Source organism: Rhincodon typus, chromosome 10, assembly GCF_021869965.1.
Source record: "Rhincodon typus isolate 14 chromosome 10, sRhiTyp1.1, whole genome shotgun sequence".
Lineage (NCBI taxonomy): Eukaryota > Metazoa > Chordata > Chondrichthyes > Orectolobiformes > Rhincodontidae > Rhincodon > Rhincodon typus.
Window position 1 is genome coordinate 39,007,859 of NC_063341.1, and position 20,610 is coordinate 39,028,468.

Sequence of the window (20,610 nt, forward strand, 5' to 3'; positions counted from 1 at the left end):
CTGCCATCTGTGAAGGTGAGTTAGTGCAGTGCAACTTATGGATGATATACACTGTTGCCACCCAGCATCTTTGACTGAGGACTGAATGTTGAAGCCTTTAGATGATATTAAACTTCTTTCATGTTTTTGGAGCTGCACTCATCCTGTCAGAATGTAAATTATCTTTGCATCAAAAATGATGAGCTTTGCATTTCAGTATTAGGGTGAATACTATCTTGTGTATCCTTCGGGCACTACAACATTTTCTAGTTTTTGAGATATACTGATCAATATTTATCCTCAACATACATCACTACAACAGATTGTGCATTCATTGACATTTCTGGGATCTTGCTTTGCAAATTCAGCATTACACCATTGACTGCAAAAGTTTAACAATTGCTGGCATTATGTAAATGCTATATAGCTGCAACTGTACAACTTTCTCTTGCATCCTCATTTGAAGCTAGGCATAAGAAATTTGCAAAACCGTCGGCTTTAGCAGGGACCTCCCTTTCTTGCAGATGAAACAGGTGTTTTTGCTGCATCTTTACTTGTAGATTCCTACTTTATGCAGCAGAATCTCCAATTCTTTAATGCAAAAAGCAATAGTGCTACTCATATGTTTTAATTGTTTAGTTGTGGAAAATAATTGAATATAGGAAAAAATGGGTAGGGTAAAACAGTTAACATTTCGGCACCACTTTTGACTCAACTGATTTACAACTGTTAGTTCCTCAGTCTATGAATAATTTCAGTTTGGAAAGAGTTATTTTGAATGGTATTTAAAGTGGTCCTTGTTTGCTGTCAAGGAGAACTCAATGAAGGTCTAGCACTCATTACTATATAGCTCCTTCTGTGTTTTGATCCCTGTAGGTTTCTGATGTTTTATCTGCATGCTACTGATGAAAAATATTGCTCCATTTTGCTTTCAATGCTCAACCTTTCAGTCAGAGTGAGACAAAGTGTTCCTTTTGATTTTGTATTTACTTCAGTCTTTTGTTTTTGGAATGAGGTGCACCGCTCTCGCATTTGAGTATGAGAGTTGTGCTTTCTGTCCTCAATTGTTTTTCTGTATTTATGTACAGCAGGTAATGTTTTGATTCTTTTAAAATACCTTCTATGAGGATAGAAAGTATAGGCACATTGTTAGCCTCATTCGGAGGAAAGTTGTCATCATTGGTCAGCCAGGTTTCCATAAAAGCCATGATGTTAATGAGGTCATTCACAATATTCTCCATGGCTGTCAAGGACACAACAGGTCAGGCAGCATCGGTGGAGACGGAAATAGAGTTAACATTTCACAATGATGACTTTTTTTTGCCAGAGCTTGTCACTGCTTGGCAGGTAATGTCCGACCTATTGGAAGTCAGTTCATCTGTCTTTGGACTCTGCTCACCCTCATCTGCCCTTTCTTACTGATAGCCTTCACTGTGGCCTTGGAACAACTTCTTCAGGTTTACCTTGGGCATCAGATGAGGAACAAAAGGAACAGCAAGACCAGCACAAGCAACAGAAAATGTAGGTTGCCTTCTCCTCAAGTATCTGCATAGGATGAACACAGATCCAGCTCCAAGGAGGTGAGGCCCTTCAATGAATGGTCCACTGATGGAGGACCAACTTGCTCAAAAGGTAGAAGCACTGATGTATGAGGAGGCTCAAACTTTCATGGAAGGTTATTACTCACGCCTGCAGCCCCCTGGGAAAAATAAATCTTTTCCTAGGGGGTCGCTTGGATATACATTGCAAGTAACCTTTGCTTATTTGTTTTTTTGTGGAATGTGTGTGTTGCTGTATAGGCTTGTGTTTGTTGCCCTCCTTATTTGCCCATGAACTGAGTGGCTTGCAGGGCCATTGCAGATGCCAGTTAAGAGTAAATGGCATTGCAATGGGCCTGGAGTCATATGTAAGCCAGACCAGGTAAGGATGGCAGACTTCCTTCCCTACAGGTGACCAGGCAGATTGGGGACCTGTAAGGTTGTGCATTTTTTCCAGTTTTATCCAGTATTGGATGAGTAGACATTCTCTCCCATTAAATAATGTGAAGGCCTGTACTCTATCTACTGACTCCATCTTTCTCCTTGGCAAAAGCCAAACTGGCAAATTAAACCAGTTTGTACACAACCTTGCTATCATATCTGATATTCCGATAACCCTCTGGCCTCCTGTTTAAGCTAAAACATTCATTTTGTTACTTTTTGACTTGACTATTTCATCATTTTTCTGGTTGGTCTCCCATATTTTAGCCTCCATAAGTATAGCATCAACCAAAGTCTGAGATGTAGCATGCTACAGAATGCACTGAAGAGTATCAGGGAATTGAGACCTCCAATTTTGTGACTGGTTGTGTAATGTAGAGAACTTGAGAGAAAACACTTTTGTCTTCATCAGTCATTAGCCTCAGGATAACGCACACACAGCCCTTACAGTAGAGAAGGATAAGATTGATAGATGTGCTGAAAATTGAAATTTTCAGAAAGTGGAGAAATTAGTTCTATTAGCAGGTTAATAAAACAAAGAACTGAGGATGCTTCAGATCTGAAATAAAAGCAAAAATAGCTGGAGAGGCTCAGCAGCATTTGTAGAGAGAAAAACCAAGTCAATGCCTCAAGGGCAGCGACCCTTTGTTTATTAGTAGGATGTTCATTGGCTAGAGGGCTCAGGTTTAAGAATTCGGAGAATTTAAAAAAAAAATGTTGTGGGTTAAACTTTACTGCCTAAAAGTTGGATGGAAACAAATTCAGAATGGAATTGGATAAATATATGAAGGGGAACAAAATTGCAAGTATGTGAGATTTGAACTGGGGTTTTGGATATCTCTCTCAAAGAGAGAACATTGGCACGATGGGCTGAATGGCCTTCTGTGTTGTATACCCCTATGACAGGTAAGTAGATGGGTGACCACATCCTGAGCCTTTATTTGTGCTCTAGAAATGCTGGCTAGAATGTATGCGTTGGTGGCCTTAAGTGCCTGTTCTTCAGTCTCACCCTTTTGGGGTACCAGTTAACTTTTATAGCACTCACTGCTGCTGTGATTAGAATTTCTGTGAGGATGATTGATATGAACCTTTTGACATGAGCTGGCATTATACCATCCACTTAAAAGCATGAATTTTATGAATGGATCGCACTAAATCAAAATCATGTTAATACAATAAGGGTTGTGTGAAAAGGCCTTCAGTGCTTACTGATGTAATATCTTGCTACAGTGATTGGATATATACAAATGACATTTTTTATATGTTGCTTTGAAAGCAGATTCCATAATTGTACAGATTTGGCTTCACACTGGTACAAGGTGTCCATCCTTCTGTTGGTGGTTTGATAATTTATGCAGATGTTTAATTCTTAATGAAATTGTATGGCTTTCACACCACTAATATTTTGTGAGCAAGGTTGGATTTTGTGATAAATGAGGAAAATTCCTGCTAATGGATTGCAAAATGTAGAGCAGTTGCAACATTTGTAGTGTCAAGGACATACAACAGAAGCTTCATTAATATGTCTTAGTTACTACAATTGTCAGCTGGAGCTCGATCAAAGAATTTTCATTAAGGTTCAGTGTAGTTGCAGGATTGTTAGAAAACATTAAAGAGGAAGCTGGTGTGACACTGAATTACAGCAGAGAGAAAAATGGCAGTGGAATCTGCCTGTGGATGCAGACAAATTGCTACCTTTAATGAAAATCCAATTTCATCTTTAACATCAAGGTGAAATCTCCAGTTCGAGAAATGGCCCAGATATTTTGATTACTGTTGGGACAGATTCAACCAACGATAGTCCTCTTTAAAATTACAGAATTATCTGTCAGTGAATTCCCAGCCATCTAGATTCCAAGTCTGGTCTGTCCCAAATGTGTCCTTGGTGGTAAACCAGGGAGAGATCTACGCAAATAAAATAAAACAAAGAACTGTCGATACTGAAGATCTGAAATAAAAAAACACAAGCTGCTGGAAAAGCCCAGCAGGTCTGGCAACATCTGTGGAGAGAAAACAGAATTAACATTTCGAGTCCAGTGATCCTTCTTCAGAGAAATCCACTCAGTGCCAGAGTAATGTCACAGGCTGACTCTCACAGATTTTTTATGCTGTGCTTAAGAAGTTAAAAGTCACAAAGGCACTTTGAGTGGTTGAGGAAAGGTAAGTCATAGAGTCATACAACATGAAAACAGCCTCTTCGGTCCAACCAGTTCATGCTGACCATAATCCCAAATTAAACAAGTCCCACCTGCCTGTGCTTGGCCCATATCCCTCCAAACCTTTTCTATTCATGTACTTTTCATGTATGGGATCAAAGACTTTGAAATATAAAGATTCAGAGGGTTCTGGGACAGTTTTCAGAGAATACCCTTCAATGACAAACTAGTTTGGAACTTTCCAATGCAGAACTGAACTAATCCGAGTTTGAGTTCCTCTCTGTCCCTCTGTGCATGTGCCTGTCAGTTTATCACATGACCCACTGTATAAATCATAGCAAGACTCCCTCAACGTCTCTAATACAGTCTCCTGCCAGCACATGCTATGTATTATCTATCCCCCACTTGCTCATTGTTGGCTAAAGCAATGTGTTAATTTTCTGTATCTGTGCACAAAGTGAGGAAGTATGGTGGTATGTGGCTAGATAAAGGGGGATTGAGGTTGAAATGTCTCATATGTGAATGGGAAATAGGATGCCAAGTGAGTGAGGGATAGAGTGCCAGGTGGATGAGGGGGTGCGATTCCAGCTGGGTGAGAACCATGCAAGAGTGTGTGGGAGGGGAGGAGGGCTATATGTCACGCTGGACGTTTTGAGGCATGGCTGGGTCCAGTCGGGTTGTTGAGAGGAGTGAGTTGGGTCTGTTGGGGTGAGGTGGGATTGGGCCAAGCAGGAGGGATGTGGGGGTGTCCTCCTCCTCCCTGTCCTCTCATCACCACTCTCCCTCCCTAACCTAATGACCACCTTCCTCTCCCCTCACCACCATCTGTCCTTCCCTGCCCTCTCCATCATCTCCCCATCCCTTCAGCACCACCTCACAGCTGAAAAGAATGGCAGATGCATCCCTGTCTTTTCACACAGGATCTCATATTGCAGGAATCAAGCCTCAGTAAGCAGTTGGCCCTCTGTGGAAAAGCAACATGAGCTTTTTAAAGAGGCTTTGGAACTATCAGGAATCAGTCCAGCTCCACAGCAGCAGTTGTTACTTCAGAGCTTGTAGACCCCAAAATCTCATCTTGCAAGCATGATAGGGAGGCCCTGTTTGAAAACCATTTCCGGGTTGTTCCTATGTGAAAGAAATGGGTAAGAATCTTCCATGGCCAGTCAATAAGAAGGTGGCTTTGATGATTGCTGTCTCATTAAGGACACTGGGAGGTCCCATCAAAGAGCCCACAGCACAAAAGCCTCCCAGGGCAAGATGGGTGCTGCTGAGAAATGCAATGCCAATGAGGGCACCTCAACTCTGAGGTATCTCAGAAGCAATAACCAAAATTGAAAAGTAAAGAATGCTCATAGCTGTCTGTGCCATCCATAAGGAGGAGGATTGTTTGTGGCTCTGACTGGGCCCTCCTCTGCACAGCAACATTGTGTTTGGGTGCAATTGAAAGGAGCTCTGATGGTCCTATACAGGCTGTCTGAATGATGACTAGGCTCCAGATTCAGAAGGTGAGGGAAAGCGGTGTCTGACGTTGGAAATATGCTAGCAGGTTTTGGAATTTGGACCTAAGTGGGGTCGTAATTATCCTCACTGGCTGCTTGTCTCTATGGAACAGTTTTTTTTTGGTTTCTTTGACAGTCACCTCCAGTAAAATTAAGCCAAGAAATGCATTGGACAGCCAACTTGATGAGCAATTTTCAATAATGTCTCCACCTTTGCTGAGCTGATAAGAAACCATCCTCAGTGACGTTAAAACCAAAAGAATTTCCAGGTCTTTTATGAGAGTTTCTCCTATCAAAAGCAAATTCTATCATCAGAAACTGCATATATTTCCTACATTTAAAGCATGTGTGTGTTGTGGAAGCTACTCCGCCTTCATGAATGTTGTTTTAATTCTTTCATAAGTAATTCCATGCCTAAAAGAATGAATAATATTTGGTAGTTTTACATTCCAATACTTAAATTATCATCAAATGTTAATTATTCCATTCCTATAACGGTACTGGCCATAAATGTCTTTCGGACCAGGAGTATTCCTGTGTCATGTGAGTGTAAGTATTGAACCAGAGGAATTTCCCTTGAGTACGCTGCACACAACAGTTCCATCATCCCTTGGAAGCCTTGCATTATAAAGAGGTGAGGTGACTGGATGAGAGTCATCTGCTGGATTTTTTGCTTCCTGATTCTGGATTCTGAAGTTGCAAAGGGTGGATGATTTATGTGTAGCTTAGGATCACGGCTGGAGAAACCCAGGATGGAAATCAGAGAGTTTGATACCAATCCTCTTAAAAAGGGAGCATCTTGAAATATTTTGAAACCAGTCTAACCAGTATTATCCACCACAGCTTTCATACATTGCATTTTACTTGCCCTTCCCTCCACGGGCTCCAGATGTACCAGCAGGGACATGTGCCAACTTGATTAATGTAAATAAAAGGACCTCAGAAATTCCCATAGGGTAAGGTTCATATTGCGAATAGTGAAGTATGATTTCAGTGCTTTCAGAGGTAATGTGCTGAAGTAACATGGTGGAGATTCAGTTGCATTGGTACAGGCTGTTACAAAGCATCCAGCAGATGGTCAGTTGGCAGAATAGATCCATAAGAGTGTTTCTATTCCTCATTGGACTGCTCACATCCTTTTTCATTTAGCCACATCATCATATCCTTCCATTGCTTTCTCCCTCTTGTGCTTATCTAGTTTCTCTATAAGTGCACCAATTGGTCTCATCTGATCATTTATTTGTAGATATAAATAGAAAAGAAAAATAAGTCATTTGATTTTACAGTTAAACGGGTGCAGTTGTTACTTTGGAGTTATTTTCAGGCTGTGAATGACATTTAGAAGCTTGATCTGTTAGCATGGAAACTATATCTACAGCACATTGCTTTGTGATTCTTCTCAATAACTCAGCTAAATTTCAGACTTGCCTTTGGCATATGGTAATCACCTGTACCACATTGTTGGACATGCTACAATATGCCACTGCATTCCCAGGTTGGGAAGAGGCCAGGATTCCTGTTCAAGGTTGTTATTCAGCAATTCCTGTCTATAGAGTGCAGGGTCAACTGTGATGTCTCATGTTCAAGTATCCTGCTATCATTCAGTGCTGAGACTCTCATAGCATGAGTGGGTGCCTTCAACAGAGTAAGGGAAGGTACAAGAGGTCTCTGACGTATGAATGTCCAACTTATGAATGCTTGTAGATCAAATGCAACCACGTGCATGGGTGTAATTTTAAGGATCCAACATACAAACGGCTGTTTTGTATTGTCCTGCTATGTGTTCTGACTTGTGTACAAACTGACTTGCGAGCAGACTCCAGACCAGAACCGAAAAAATAGATTTAATTACATTATTGATGAAGGAAATTGGAAATTTTACTTGAATCTGAAAATTCTAAAATCTCTCTGGGCAGTATCATTGTCATTGCGCACTCTTCTGTTGCAAACCCAACAAAGTACCTTGTGAGATTCTTGAACTGATATCATTTCTGGGCCACCTTTTAACTGTGGAAGTGAATGGGTTTTGAGTGAGTTGAAATTCCACCCAGTGGGAAGGATTTAATACGGCCCACTGCTGTGGGAAGCCGGGTGACTGGGTCCTTTTCATTGTAGGAAAGACATCGCATCAGACTGCATGTGGCAGCAACAGCACCTGACTAAGTTTGAAGGCAGAAGACCTGAGATGGCACTACCTGCTGTCAGTGGTGAGATGTCAATTAGCCTCATTAATGACCCATTATCCCTGAAGCCGCCACAACTCAATCATGGTTTCGGGATTAAAGGGAGCTGTATAGCTTTACCATGCTTTCTGAAGGGCAGCCAGCAGGACCTGTGGACTCTGAGTTTTGGAGGTGGGGGAGGAGTTAGTTGTAGTTAAGTAATCTGCGTCTGATCAGAAACCTGGTATTGGGGGTGGAGGTGAGGGTGCTTGCTGAAAGCTAAATTCCCTTGCTCTGATCCCACTTCTCCTGCAACCCCCTGCCACCCCCCACCCAACCCTTCCATCACTTCTCACCCTGTAGTCCTTAAGCCACACTCACTCATCTCTGGTCCAGGGTGCCATGATAATCCTGGGCCTCTTGTGAATGCTTTTCCACCAGCAGTCACTTCTCCCACTGGCACTGGCAGCAATGATAAGGCTGCCAGCCTCTGACTAGTAGGCAGCTCTTGATGGGTGGGACTTCCGCAGTTGGAAACCTCAATCACGGGGATGGCTCAGCCCTGGCCACATAAGTATATGAAGGACAGTTGATTCTATCAGGCCTCCCCTGCAAAGTACTGAGGGTTCCCTGCCAGTTCTCCAATTAGTGGGCAAGACCACCATCAGCCTGAAAGCATCTCTTAAAGCATCCTTGTTCAAGAGATTTGAAACTTACATTACTTTTTAATAAGTTATGTCTGCATTATTTTGACACAATTGGAGAAAAGGTATAGTATAGAAAATGCAAATTGTAAATCATAATTTCATATTTTTATTTTCAAATGTTAATATTTTTGTAGTTTTTTTTTCTTCTTTGCTTTCATCTGAACTGACCAAAGAAAAATAGTAACTCCTTGTAACTCAAACAGAAAAGTTGATCCTTGAATTTTTAATGTCTGATTAACTAAATGTTGAATAGTCTATTCACAGAAATATTGTACAAAAATAATTTCTTTTTTGAGGGCGTACATATTACATTAGCACAAAATTTTAACAGGCATCCTTTCTAAATATCAACTATGACATTTGAATTTTTGTGTAGACTGGAAAACCAAAGCTCTGTTTGTCTTTATTGAAGTTTCTACCAACAGGGGTAATTGTTAAGAACAGCACTTTTGTTTACTTTTTCACCATCAGTCTTATCTCAAAAATAGCATACAAGACCACAGCTGGTTGAAGAGAAATGATAGAAAGAAAATAAATAGATCAATGGATGCCACTTATAGAATCATAATTGCTTAAAAAAACTGAAGTAACAATCTTTACCTGAAGTACGCAATGAGTTACCATTTATTGCTAGGTGCATTAACTGCTTCCGCTGTGATACTTTGTGGCACATGCTAATCTTCTGTAAGACTTATGTTGTATGCAATTTCCTGTCTAAACCAGAAACTAGTTGTTAAAGTAAAAGTAAATGTGAGCATGAACAATAAAATCTTTTATTTATATGAATATAAGTGGCAGCTCATGTAAAGATATTCAGCCTAAATGGATTGAATGTGACTCTATCGTCCCAACAGGCTCTTGTGCATACAAACTGAACATGATTGTGCATTCCTGACAGGACCTGCTGAATAGAGATTGACCATGAATTTGTGACAGGTTTTGACGAATGCAATGCAGTAAATGCAGCATATGCAGTTTGACACTATGGCCCTAATGTGGTCTTGCATACGTAGATTGAGTATTACTGCACAGCCCTGACATTTATTTCCCTATTGCAGTTCTACAAAGCGCCACAAATCAATGGAAGATGAAATGGACAGCCCTGGTGAAGAACCTTTTTATACCAATCAGGGTCGATCTCCGGGAAGTGGCAGTCAATCCAGTGGTTGGCATGAGGTGGAGCCAGGTAAGCGGCTCAATTGATTCTCAAACAAATGTTTGACAATTTGCAGAAGCATTCAGCTTTGACTATCAATCATATGTAGAGGAATAATGGTGATTTTGTTGACATATCTTGAGTATAATGTAAAATTTATCAAAGTGCTGAGAATTCATTCCTTTGTAAAACACTGCTACAGTTGTTAATAATAAGTTAACGGAAATGTTATGAGGTACATTTTTACAAGAGCCATAAATAACCTTCAGGGCTTGTCTTTGAAATTATCTTTCTGAACTATTGGTAGAATTTGCTGGTGATTTCAGAGTCCATGGGACACTTTCAATTCTATTTTTGCTCAGGAAAATTACATAAGCTGTTATTTATTTTCATATTTTTATTGTTTCCCATCAGCAAGTCACTGTAAGTAACATAACCCAATTTGGATTGTAAATTTATACCTGAGACAGTACTTTGAACCATCTGAAAGCCAAAAACACAGAGCATTTTTGATTTGTGATCTTTTCTTAAGTATAGCATGCACAAGATGATTTTTTTGGTGCTTTCAGTTGGAATTTTACAAAGCAAATGGATTATGGGTCAATGAAATCGATATTTCTGATCAAGTCAGTTCTTGCCTTTAGGGTTTACGTACGCTAGCTGATTTTGCTTGCGAAGAATCTTTGATCCTTGCAGGAATGATGAAGAAAGGCTGTCCTGTTCTCAATTACAGACGTATATATTTTAATGTAGATGAAGTAGGGTTTGTTAATTAATTAAATACTAATGATTACAGCAGCCACTGCTGTCAAGCCTTGTTTCCACAAAGTTTTGGTGTCCCGTAATGTATTGCTTTATAAATTTGATACAGCATAGAAATGCAGAATGGGAGGGTATCAGTTTGATTCTCTGCCAATGACTTTTTCAATCATAAGCAGATGGGTGAATCAAAATGCCAAATAGGAAAGAGAGAGTTTCTCTGGTGGTCTGATACCAGATGCGCAGAACTTTTCTCAAATTCAATATTGGGAAGACAGAAGCATTATTTTTGCTCCTTACTTCTGACTTCATCCACTATTTACCAACTCCGTCTTTTTCTCTGGCAACTGTCTGCAATTAAGCCAATTTGTTCACAACGTTAGTGTTTTATCCTCGGCTGAGCTTCCAATTTCATATTTATGCCATCATTCAGACTGCCTATTTCCACCTCTGCAGCATTGCTCAACTTCACCCTGTCTCAGCTCATTTGCTTGCTGAAAGCCTTACTCATACTTTTGTTATTTCAAGACTTGACTACAAGATCATACATCTCACCCATATCGCACATCCTACTCTATAAATTCCCAAGTCCTGTTCCACTATCAGCTCTCTCTGTTCTCTAATCCACATTGGCTCCTGGTCAAGCAATGTCTTAATTTTAAAATTCTCTTCTCATCCTTGTTTCAAATCCCTTCATGGCTTTACCCCTTCCTTCTCATTCATTTCCAGCTCATAACCTTACATAATATTTGCATTCCTCTAATTCTTACCTGTTATCTATCCCAATTTTAATTGTTCCACCATTGATGGTTGTGCCTTCAGTTGCCTTGGCCCCAAAGTGTGGAATTTCTTCTCATATCTGTCTATCTTGCTTGCTTCCTTTAAGAAAACTCCTAAATCCTCTTCTGACTTCATATTACCTATTGTGGCTCAGTGTCATACTTAGTTTTACAATATCCCTGTGAAAGACCTTCGGATATTTCAAGTACTTTTTAAAAATACTAAATGAATATTATCATTGTAGTGATAGTGAGGAAAATGGACTGCTGAATTAAGTTGATTTTTCTTATGCATTTACTATTCATTGGCTTGAGCGGCAGTGTTTGTTTGTACTTGCTGTTGCTTGAAGAAAAAGGAAATTGATGAGTTTTTTAAAGAAAGTGAAAAATCCCAAAAGTTCATTTAAGTATGGTATTTGTTACTGTAACATTGTACCAGAATGCCAGTATACATTGTTAAAGTTTCAAAAGCAGTTGTGGTGTTTTTGAGATTATCATGCATTGAAATAAAATGATGCCCAACCAGCAATGGTTTTCTACATTTATTGACACACACAACATGTGTGAAGAGGGGATAGGAAACAATGCAATCATGTAGCTATTCTTGCTATTGAAATGTGGGTCTTTATAGTTACAGAAAAGGGGATTTATTTATTTGTTTGTAGATCATGTTTATAAGTCCCTATATTATCTCAATTGCAGTAATTTTAATAATGAACAAATAGAATTGGAGGAACCTAAAGTTACCGTGAAGCGTTAATGCTGTTAACATTGAAGCTTAACGTGTGCAAATAAATTTCATAATGCAGGATGATAAACGTTGTGTAAGGGCTTTGGGTCTCTGCAGCAACCTTAAGATAATGTCACAGAATTGCACACCACTAAGAATAAATAGCACAGCGCAGCAGAGCTAGAACACTCTAGAATAAGAGTTTTCAGAATACATGGACACAAGAAGAAGACAGTTTAGACCTTAACAATATCAAATAATGTAAGAATCTGGTCAACATATGATTACCATGTAATACAGTATTGAGTACTATTGTGTAGTAGATGGTGTTATTTTGAAGTCTAAGCCAAAAACCTTGACCAGTCTATTTTGAATCTAAACTCAATGTGTGGCATCAAACCACATGATAAAAGAATATAAGATAGTCACTAATAACTCCAATAAGGATTTCAGGAGAAATTTCTTACTAGGAAATGTTGAAATTGTGAAACTTGCAATGAAGATCATAGGTATATTTAAAGAAAAGCTAGATAAGAGAGAAAGAAATAGAAGATTATGTGGTCAGGTGAGATTAAGTAAACTGGCAAGAGTCTGGTGTGAAGCACAAACACAAGCATAGACTAATTGGGTGGTACGTCCTGAATCTGTGCAGTTATTTCTATATGCCATAAGGATGGTTACCGTCAGCCAAACCTCTTGTTAAAAATGGACAGGATTTTTCCAAATGCACCCATTCATACATGTGTCCAAAGTGGCTGTCAAATCCGAATGCTTTTTCAATTCCAAAAATTTAACATGCTCTTGGCGAACAAGTACAAACACTCTATTAAGATTAGCAATGTTTGCCAGCCCATGCACAATCCTGACGTGTATTAAAACTTAAAATGAAGAACTATTTAGATGATCTGTTTCAGTTATGGCTAATGGGGGCTGTCTGCATTTATTTCACTGTGATGTTAGTAGAAGCTTGCTGCCTGTTAACTGTGTTCAGTGATACATGGAGTTTGCTCTTGACACCTGAGCAAGCAATGATCTTTGTGACAACATATGACAGCTTATTTCAACTATTAATGTTGCATTACTGTATTTATCTACTAAATGGGAGTGCAAAAGATACAATAAAACCTCTGATGTGTGATGAGACATTTAATAGGTTGCACCAGTGTACACAGAGTACTCAACTGAATTGTTAATTTCTTCAACTTGATAGGAGAATATCCCCCTAGCTCCGTCTTCCTCTTCTGAAAGCACTGGATTCCATATCATTTATTACACTGCCCATTACTAGCCATTCTTCATGTAAGAGAATCAGTGGGTGCTGACGCTAATTGCACAATATGATTTGATAACCAGCAACTCCACAGACTGAAAACAAACCTTGGAATTTTCTTGAAATAACTGTTCTGAAGAAGGGTCACTGGATCTGAAACATTAACTCTGATTTCTCTTTACAGACCTGCTGGGATTTTCCAGCAATTTCTGTTTTTGTTTCAGATTTCCACCATCTGCAGTTCTTTCAGCTTTTTGTCTTGGAATTTTCTTCATCTGTATGGTGCACTGCCATACTAGACAGTGTATTTACAAATTTAGCCATTAGGGAGTTCCAGGAATGGCTTTTGTTTTTAATTGCCTTTCACATTTTTGGAGTGGAAAAGCTGAACTTTTCAGCAGACACTATAAAGAAGTTAAAAGCTATGATCCCCACAGTATCAGTCACGCAACGCTTCATTGAAGTTTTGATTGATCTGAGTGGATCTTTTTATTTCTCAACGTGAAATATTTGCTCTCCATGAAGATTTGGATTGAAGCAATTTAAATCAAAGTCTTTTTTTCCTCTCTGTGTAAAAGAGATTTGCAAATAATAGTGCACGTGGAGTACTTTAATGGGATGGTACATTCTACAGTAAGTTATCCTAATATTATGTAAACCTGTTCTATAATTCTATTAAACTATTTAAGAGGAAGCAATTGCTCTTGTGAGTAGTACATAATTTATGTTAGTGGAACATTCGAAAGGTATATTTATTAAGGTATGGAATAATTTACACTAAATTATCTAATTACCTACGACCATTCCCATGATTGTAAACCAACCCTGGAATGAAGAATGTGAATCTGCTGTATTAGGATGTCATGGTATCTATGGCTTCTTGTCTGGGCCACTTAGAAGTTGCACAGAACTGTCTAACTGAGCAACTGCTTGAGGTGAAGCTTCATTGACAAAAGAATTTGTTATTTTTAGAGCAGAAGGACGTGTCAGGAATCTACTGGTACCAGTGCCTTGTTGCAGCGTTTGTGAATCAAAGTTCCACCAGTTTTTAAAACTTCTAGAATGTGCTCATTTTTGGATTGCTGTTGGGTTTTTTGTCAGTTGAATTAAATTGGCGTGTTCTTATTCTCAACCCTTCCACCAACATGTACATCTGTCTACTCTGTGCAGGCACCTCACAATTTTGAACAAATTAGTCAACCATCTCTCCTCTAAGGAGAACCATCATAGTTCTTCCAGTCTATACACATAACTGAAGTTTCTCATTCCTGGTACCATTCTTAGAGATCTTATCTGCACCCACTTTCAAGTCTTCATGTTTTTCTTAAAGTGCAGTGCCCAAAATTTGATGCGTTACCGCAGTTGAGGCCAGATCTGTGTTTTGTTATGTTTCATAATATCCTCCTTGCTTTTCTACTCTGTGCCTCTAGTTATAAATCCTAAGATTCTATATGATTTATTAAAATACCACACCACCATCAACATTTTATGGTCTGCACACTTCCAAGACTCTGGCTTCCTCAACCCCTTTCAAACTGCAGTCTTCAGTTAATATTTCTTCCCCTCAGCCTGAGGTTGTAGCCTTGCTTGCTGAGCCGGTGTGTTTGATAGCAGACATTTCGTCACCCTGCTAGGTAACATTGTCAGTACATCTCCAGTGAAGCGTTGGTGTTCTGTCCCGCTTGTTATTTATATGCCTCGGTTTGCTGGGGTGGTTGGCATCACTTCAGGTTCTGTTTATCAGTGGTTTGTATGTCAGGCCCAGTTCACTGTGTTTGTTGATAGAGTTCCGGTTGGAATGCCAGGCCTCCAGGAATTCTCTGGCATGTCTCTGTTTGGCTCGTGCTATTATGGATGTGTTGTCCCAGTTTTGTGTCCTTCTTTGTCCGTGTGTACTGAGTTCAGTGAGAACCGATCGTGTCTCTTGGTGGCTAGTTGGTGTATCCTTATTATCAGTTCTCTTCCAGTTTGGCTTATGTAATGTTTCTCACAGTCCTTGCATAGTATTTTGTATATTATGACAAATGTAAATGATCCCATACCCACAACCAATAAACCAACATAATATACAAAATGCCATGCAAGGTCTGTGAGAAACATTACATAAGCCAAACTGGAAGAAAGGTGACAATGAGGATACACGAACACCAATTAGCCACAAAGAGAAACGACCAATTCTCACTGGTCTCAATACACACAGATGAAGAAGGACGTGAATTCGACTGGGACAACACATCCATAATAGCACAAGCCAAACAGAAACATGCCAGGGAATTCCTGGAGGCCTGATATTCCAACCGGAATTCCATCAACAAACACATTGAACTGGACCTGATATACAAACCACTGAAAAACAGAACCAGAAGTGATGCCAACCACCCCAGCAAACCGAGGCATATAAATAACAAGCGGGACAGAACACCAACTCTTCACCGGAGGCACACTGACAATGTTACCTAGCAGGGTGACGAAACATCTGCAATCAAATGCACTGGCTCGATGAGCAAGTCTACAACCTCATCCACAACCCAAGCTACAAATCTTCTCAAAAACTTTTATCCCCTCAGCTTTTCTACTAAATGTATTATTGAATAGTTCTTAGCAAAAAAAATTAATTTGCCAGATATCTTCACATTCTACTAGCCTCTCTGTGCCCGCTTGAAGTTTATCATTATCCTCCTCAGAGTGCAATTGCACTAATACTTGCAAAGTATTTGCAAATTTTGAAACTGTCTGCAATACAGTATCAATTAAGGTCTTATTAAGAAAAATATACACCTTCTTCTAGTCACCACTATTCTGTTCCTATCATTCAGGCAATTTTGCATCTGTGTTGCTAATGTTTCTTTTAATTTGTGAGATCCTTTAATGTTATTGACAAGCTCAATACGTGGCACCTTATCAAATGTCTTTTCGAAGTTCATGTATACCACATCAATTGCATCACCCTGATTAATCCTCTCTATGTCAATACTCAAATTAATCAAGCAGAATTTGCCTTGAACAAATCAATGAAAGTGTTCCATGATTAATACACATTTGTCCAGGTGTCTGTTAATTTTGTCCTGGATTATTATCTCTAAAAGCTTTCCCACCACTGCAATTAAACTGACTGGCCAATAGTTGCTTTATTTATTGTTACAAAGTTTTTGAACAAGGGTATATCATTTGAATTCTCCAGTTCTCTGGAAGCACCCCTGTATAAACAATATTCAAGGATGGTACGGCCAGTATCTCTGTAATTTCCACATTTCAGACTCCTTGGTTTATGGCTACTGATCAAATTTAAGCACAGTCCGTTCCCCCCCGCCTCCCCAAACCTTTCTAATACTGCATCCTCATCAATTTTTATTTTGTCAATTATTAGCATCCAGGGTCTCAACTACGACCTCTTTCACTCTTATTAAGCAACTTATTCTTCCATGGTATGCAAAGCAAACATTTTCTATTTTCTATTAATCATTTTCTATCTCTGCCCCTCTCCATCTGTAAAACCACTTTGTTCCTAATTAGGCAGACCCAGCTTTCTATTGCCATTTTACTGTTTATATGCTCAGAGAAGACTTTAGGATTTCCTTTTACATTAGCTACAAGTCTTTTCCCATGCTCTCTATGCATTTACCTTTTTTATTTCTTTCTATCCCTTCACCTCTGAACCTTCTATATTCAACCTGGTTCTCACATGTATTATCTCCTGCTATCTATCATATGCACTCGATTCCTTCTTCATCCTACCATCCCTTTTGTCATCCAGGGAGTTCCTCTACCCAGAGTACATTCTGCCCTTTGTCACCCATCATGCAAGTGGTAGTAAAAATAGGAGGAGCATAGAGCCACCGGCTGAAGTGGTGTGGGAAATACTCAGAGGTTTCATTGCCCATGTTTGTCCTGATGCTATGAGACTTCATGGTGTCAGGAGTTGATACTGACGACTCCTAGGGAAACTTTTGGTGTTGGTTGTACCACCTTAGCCCCTTATCAAATGTACCACACATAATCAGCTCATCTTTCAAGGCAACTCATTGATCCATTATAGTTTTGTCTGCTAATTTTTGATTCTCATTTAGCTGGGCCAGATATGTTCTCTCCCGCTGAAATTGGTCTTTCTCCAGTTAATGTTTTCACTCTGAATTGTTCCTTGTCTTTTTAGATAGATAATCTAAACCTTATGATGCTCCTCCCTTTTTGCTTCTGGGCAGATGCTCAGGTTGCAATTCCTCCGTGTTGATAACAGCACAGCTGAGACCTGAAGCTCTGCATTGAGCAAATTCACTTTTCCTTCCACAATGAATTATACTAAAATATCCTACATTGCCACAAAAATCTATGTATTCTTCATTTTCAAACTTTTTAAAAATGAATACAATTAAGTGACTGATTAGAGATTTATCAGATCTTAATATTTTAGCATATGTTTCTGAAGGTGCTTAATTAAAAATCTTTCTGAAATGCAAAGCTGGCTTAGACTTGACAAAGGGCTTGAAGTGTGTGCTGTTGTTTCATCTTACACGAAGCAGTTTTGTGTGAGCCAGATGCCACCTTGTTATTTACACCAAGCAACAATCTTCTGGCTTATCTGGTACAATCACAATATTGGGTCCATTGTTGCAAAGTTAAAGTAGTAGGTGATTGATGGAAGTGACCTGTACTTTCCCTGGCACCAATGCTTTTCCTTAATGTTTGTTCCCATGAAAAGAAAAGAAGCAATTGAAGGGTTAAGATTAATGTCAGAAATACAATCTACAACATGACTTGGCACAATGAAATCAACAATGGTGCAATTAATGCAGTAATCATGTACCATTAACAATCACTGGCAGTACTTTCTGTTCCTAAAACAGTTGCCATGTTTACTTGCATGACATAAATCATCTTGAAGTAACATGGCTGTAAATTAAATATGACTTATTTCTTATTATAAATGTAGTTTGTTTTTGAATTAATCCACAAAGATAAAATGGGAATTGCTGGTGCCTTTTTTTAAGATGATGCAAAAACCAGCAGCATCTAAAGTACTGCACAATTTAACGAGTTAATAGGAGCTAAATCAAAGTGGAATGGGATCCTAAGGTGTTATCTTGTAGATTTGAGCATGTGTCTCTTTAAGGGCACCTTGCAACCATTTAATTGACTCATTGTATCTCCAAGCTGCAATTAGAACTGAAGATTTTGTCACTTTTTTTTAAATCCACTCTTAACTCCTTTATATTTTTTCAAATTATATTCACAAAGTGAATTCACATTGAGGTATTCAAGAGGCATTGGATGATTATTTAAATGGAAACACTATGCAGTCTTATGGGGGAAAGGCAGGCAATTAGCACTAAGCTGAAATGCTCACAAAACCAGTGTAGACACGATGGGCTAAATGGCCTGCTTCTACATTGTAACAATTCTGTCATTCTGTGAGATGGCCAGTATTCATGCGTGAGCTTTGATATTGATGTTTAGCTGCAAGAAATATGATAGTCAAACTTGATAAAAAAGATCATGACCCCACCAATTGTGCAAATATACTTTCCAATAGAGGATAACAACCAGATTGAAAACCTGTCTGATTTAGTGTTCTTTGACCCAAGGTGTTGAGAAATGTTGAAGTACCCAACTGCGCACATTCTGAAACACACATCATCAGTGTCTGCCGTTGTATTTGATTACCAAGCGCCTTGACCCTGCAGCTCGCAGCTCCCCCTCTACTCCTGTGTCTACTATTGCTTCTTTACGCCTTCCCAATAATTCCAGGGCTTCCTCCTCCTGTGGGCTGAAGGATGGAGGCCTGTGGATCTGTATTCATGGCTATTTCTATCTGTTCTTTATTGGCCTCCTTCTGCTTATAAGATGTGACGTTCTTCTGCTTGCTAACAATTTGCATACAAACATGCTTAAACTGAGCTCAATGAATCAATAATCCTGACAGTGTTGTTTACTAAGGGATAGATTTTGACTCGGACACGAGGAGCATTTCATTGCTCTTTTGATGATGATGGGATATTTTAACTGTACCTAAGAGGGCAGATCTCATCTAAAGGATAGTGTTTCTGACTACATCATGAATAAAATGTTTGCATTTGTTTACAACACAGCGGTGGTATCAGACCACCAAAAACATCTCTACGAATGCCAGTAACTATTATCCAGGAAGCAAACAGAATACTACTGTGTGCAGCCATCCACTATGACTATATTATTTTAAAGAAGAACCAGTTCCGTTGAACAAGCTCGTTGTTGTCATGGAGAACATAAACCAAGTGAACTTGATGCCTGTATGTCATTACTCAGCTCCAACAGCTTTAACATAAATACTGTGGATAAAAGGGCAGCTGTTGTATACACTGCTTCAAATTGTAACTTTGTTTATTCGTTCATGGGATATGGGCATCATTAGTCAGGTCAGCATTTCTTACTCATCCTTAGTTGCCTTTGAGAAGATGATGGTAGGCTGCCTTTTTGAACCGCTGCAGTCCATTTGGTGTAGGTAGACCCACAAAGTTGCCAGATAGGGGGTTCCAGGATTTTCACCCAGTGACATGTGTTCAGTTCTGTTGTTGGAGTGTTATTAGGGCCAATAGCCTTTGCAGTATCCAGTGCCTCCAGCTGTTTCTTGATAACGTGGACTGAATCAAATTGGCTGAAGACTGGCATCTGTGTCGCTGAGGACCTTTTGGAGGAGGCTAAGATGGAACACCCACTCAGCACTCCTGGCTGAAGATTGTTGCAAAGGAAGATGGGGATTTTTGGGATATTTGTTCCCTCCAGTGAGTTCTTTAATCATTCACCCACCATTCATGCCTGAGATTAGGTCTGATTCACTGGTTGTGGAATTGCTTAGCCATGTCTATTATTGCTGCTTATGCTTTCTCACTCAAAAGTAGTCCTATGTCGTAACTTCACAAGCTGAAACCTCATCTTTAAGTTTGCTTGATGTTGCTCTTGGCATGCCTTTCTTCACTGTTTATTGAACCAGCTTTGATTCCTAGCTTGATTTTAATGTTTGAATGGGTGATATGCCAGGCTATGAGGTTTCATATTGTGCTGGACTACATTTCTGCTATTGCTGATGACCCACAGCATCTCATGGACGTCCAGTCTTGTATTGCTAACTCTATTCAGCATGGTGATAGTGCCACAGTACATGAAGGAGGGTATTCTCAAAGTCAAGATGGGACTTTGTGTCCGTAAGATTATGCAGTCGGCATTCCTACCGACACTATTATGCCCGATTTAACTACATCAGATAGATTAGTGAGGATGACGGCCCTCCCGCTTTTGGCATCAGCCTCCAGATGTTGGTACAGCCAATTTTGCAGCATTGACAGGGCTGAGTTTGTCATTAAAAACCAAAAGAACTGCGGATGTTGTAAATCAGGAACAAAAACAAAGTTGCTGGAAAAGCTCAGCAGGTCTGGCAGCATCTGTGGAGGAGAAAACAGAGTT

The 20,610-nt window shown here is 39.5% G+C and overlaps 1 protein-coding gene across 16 annotated transcripts in view; it reads left to right on the forward strand.

The window, feature by feature from the left end:
• The window catches only part of nfia (nuclear factor I/A), a 508,381-nt gene that overhangs the window by 339,834 nt on the left and 147,937 nt on the right, over positions 1 to 20,610 (forward strand). For all 16 annotated transcript variants that reach the window (XM_020525466.2, XM_020525335.2, XM_020525596.2 and 13 more), the window contains exon 6: positions 9,541 to 9,668. In XM_020525466.2, the coding sequence (XP_020381055.1) occupies positions 9,541 to 9,668 (128 nt within the window). The remainder of the gene's footprint in view (positions 1 to 9,540; positions 9,669 to 20,610) is intronic.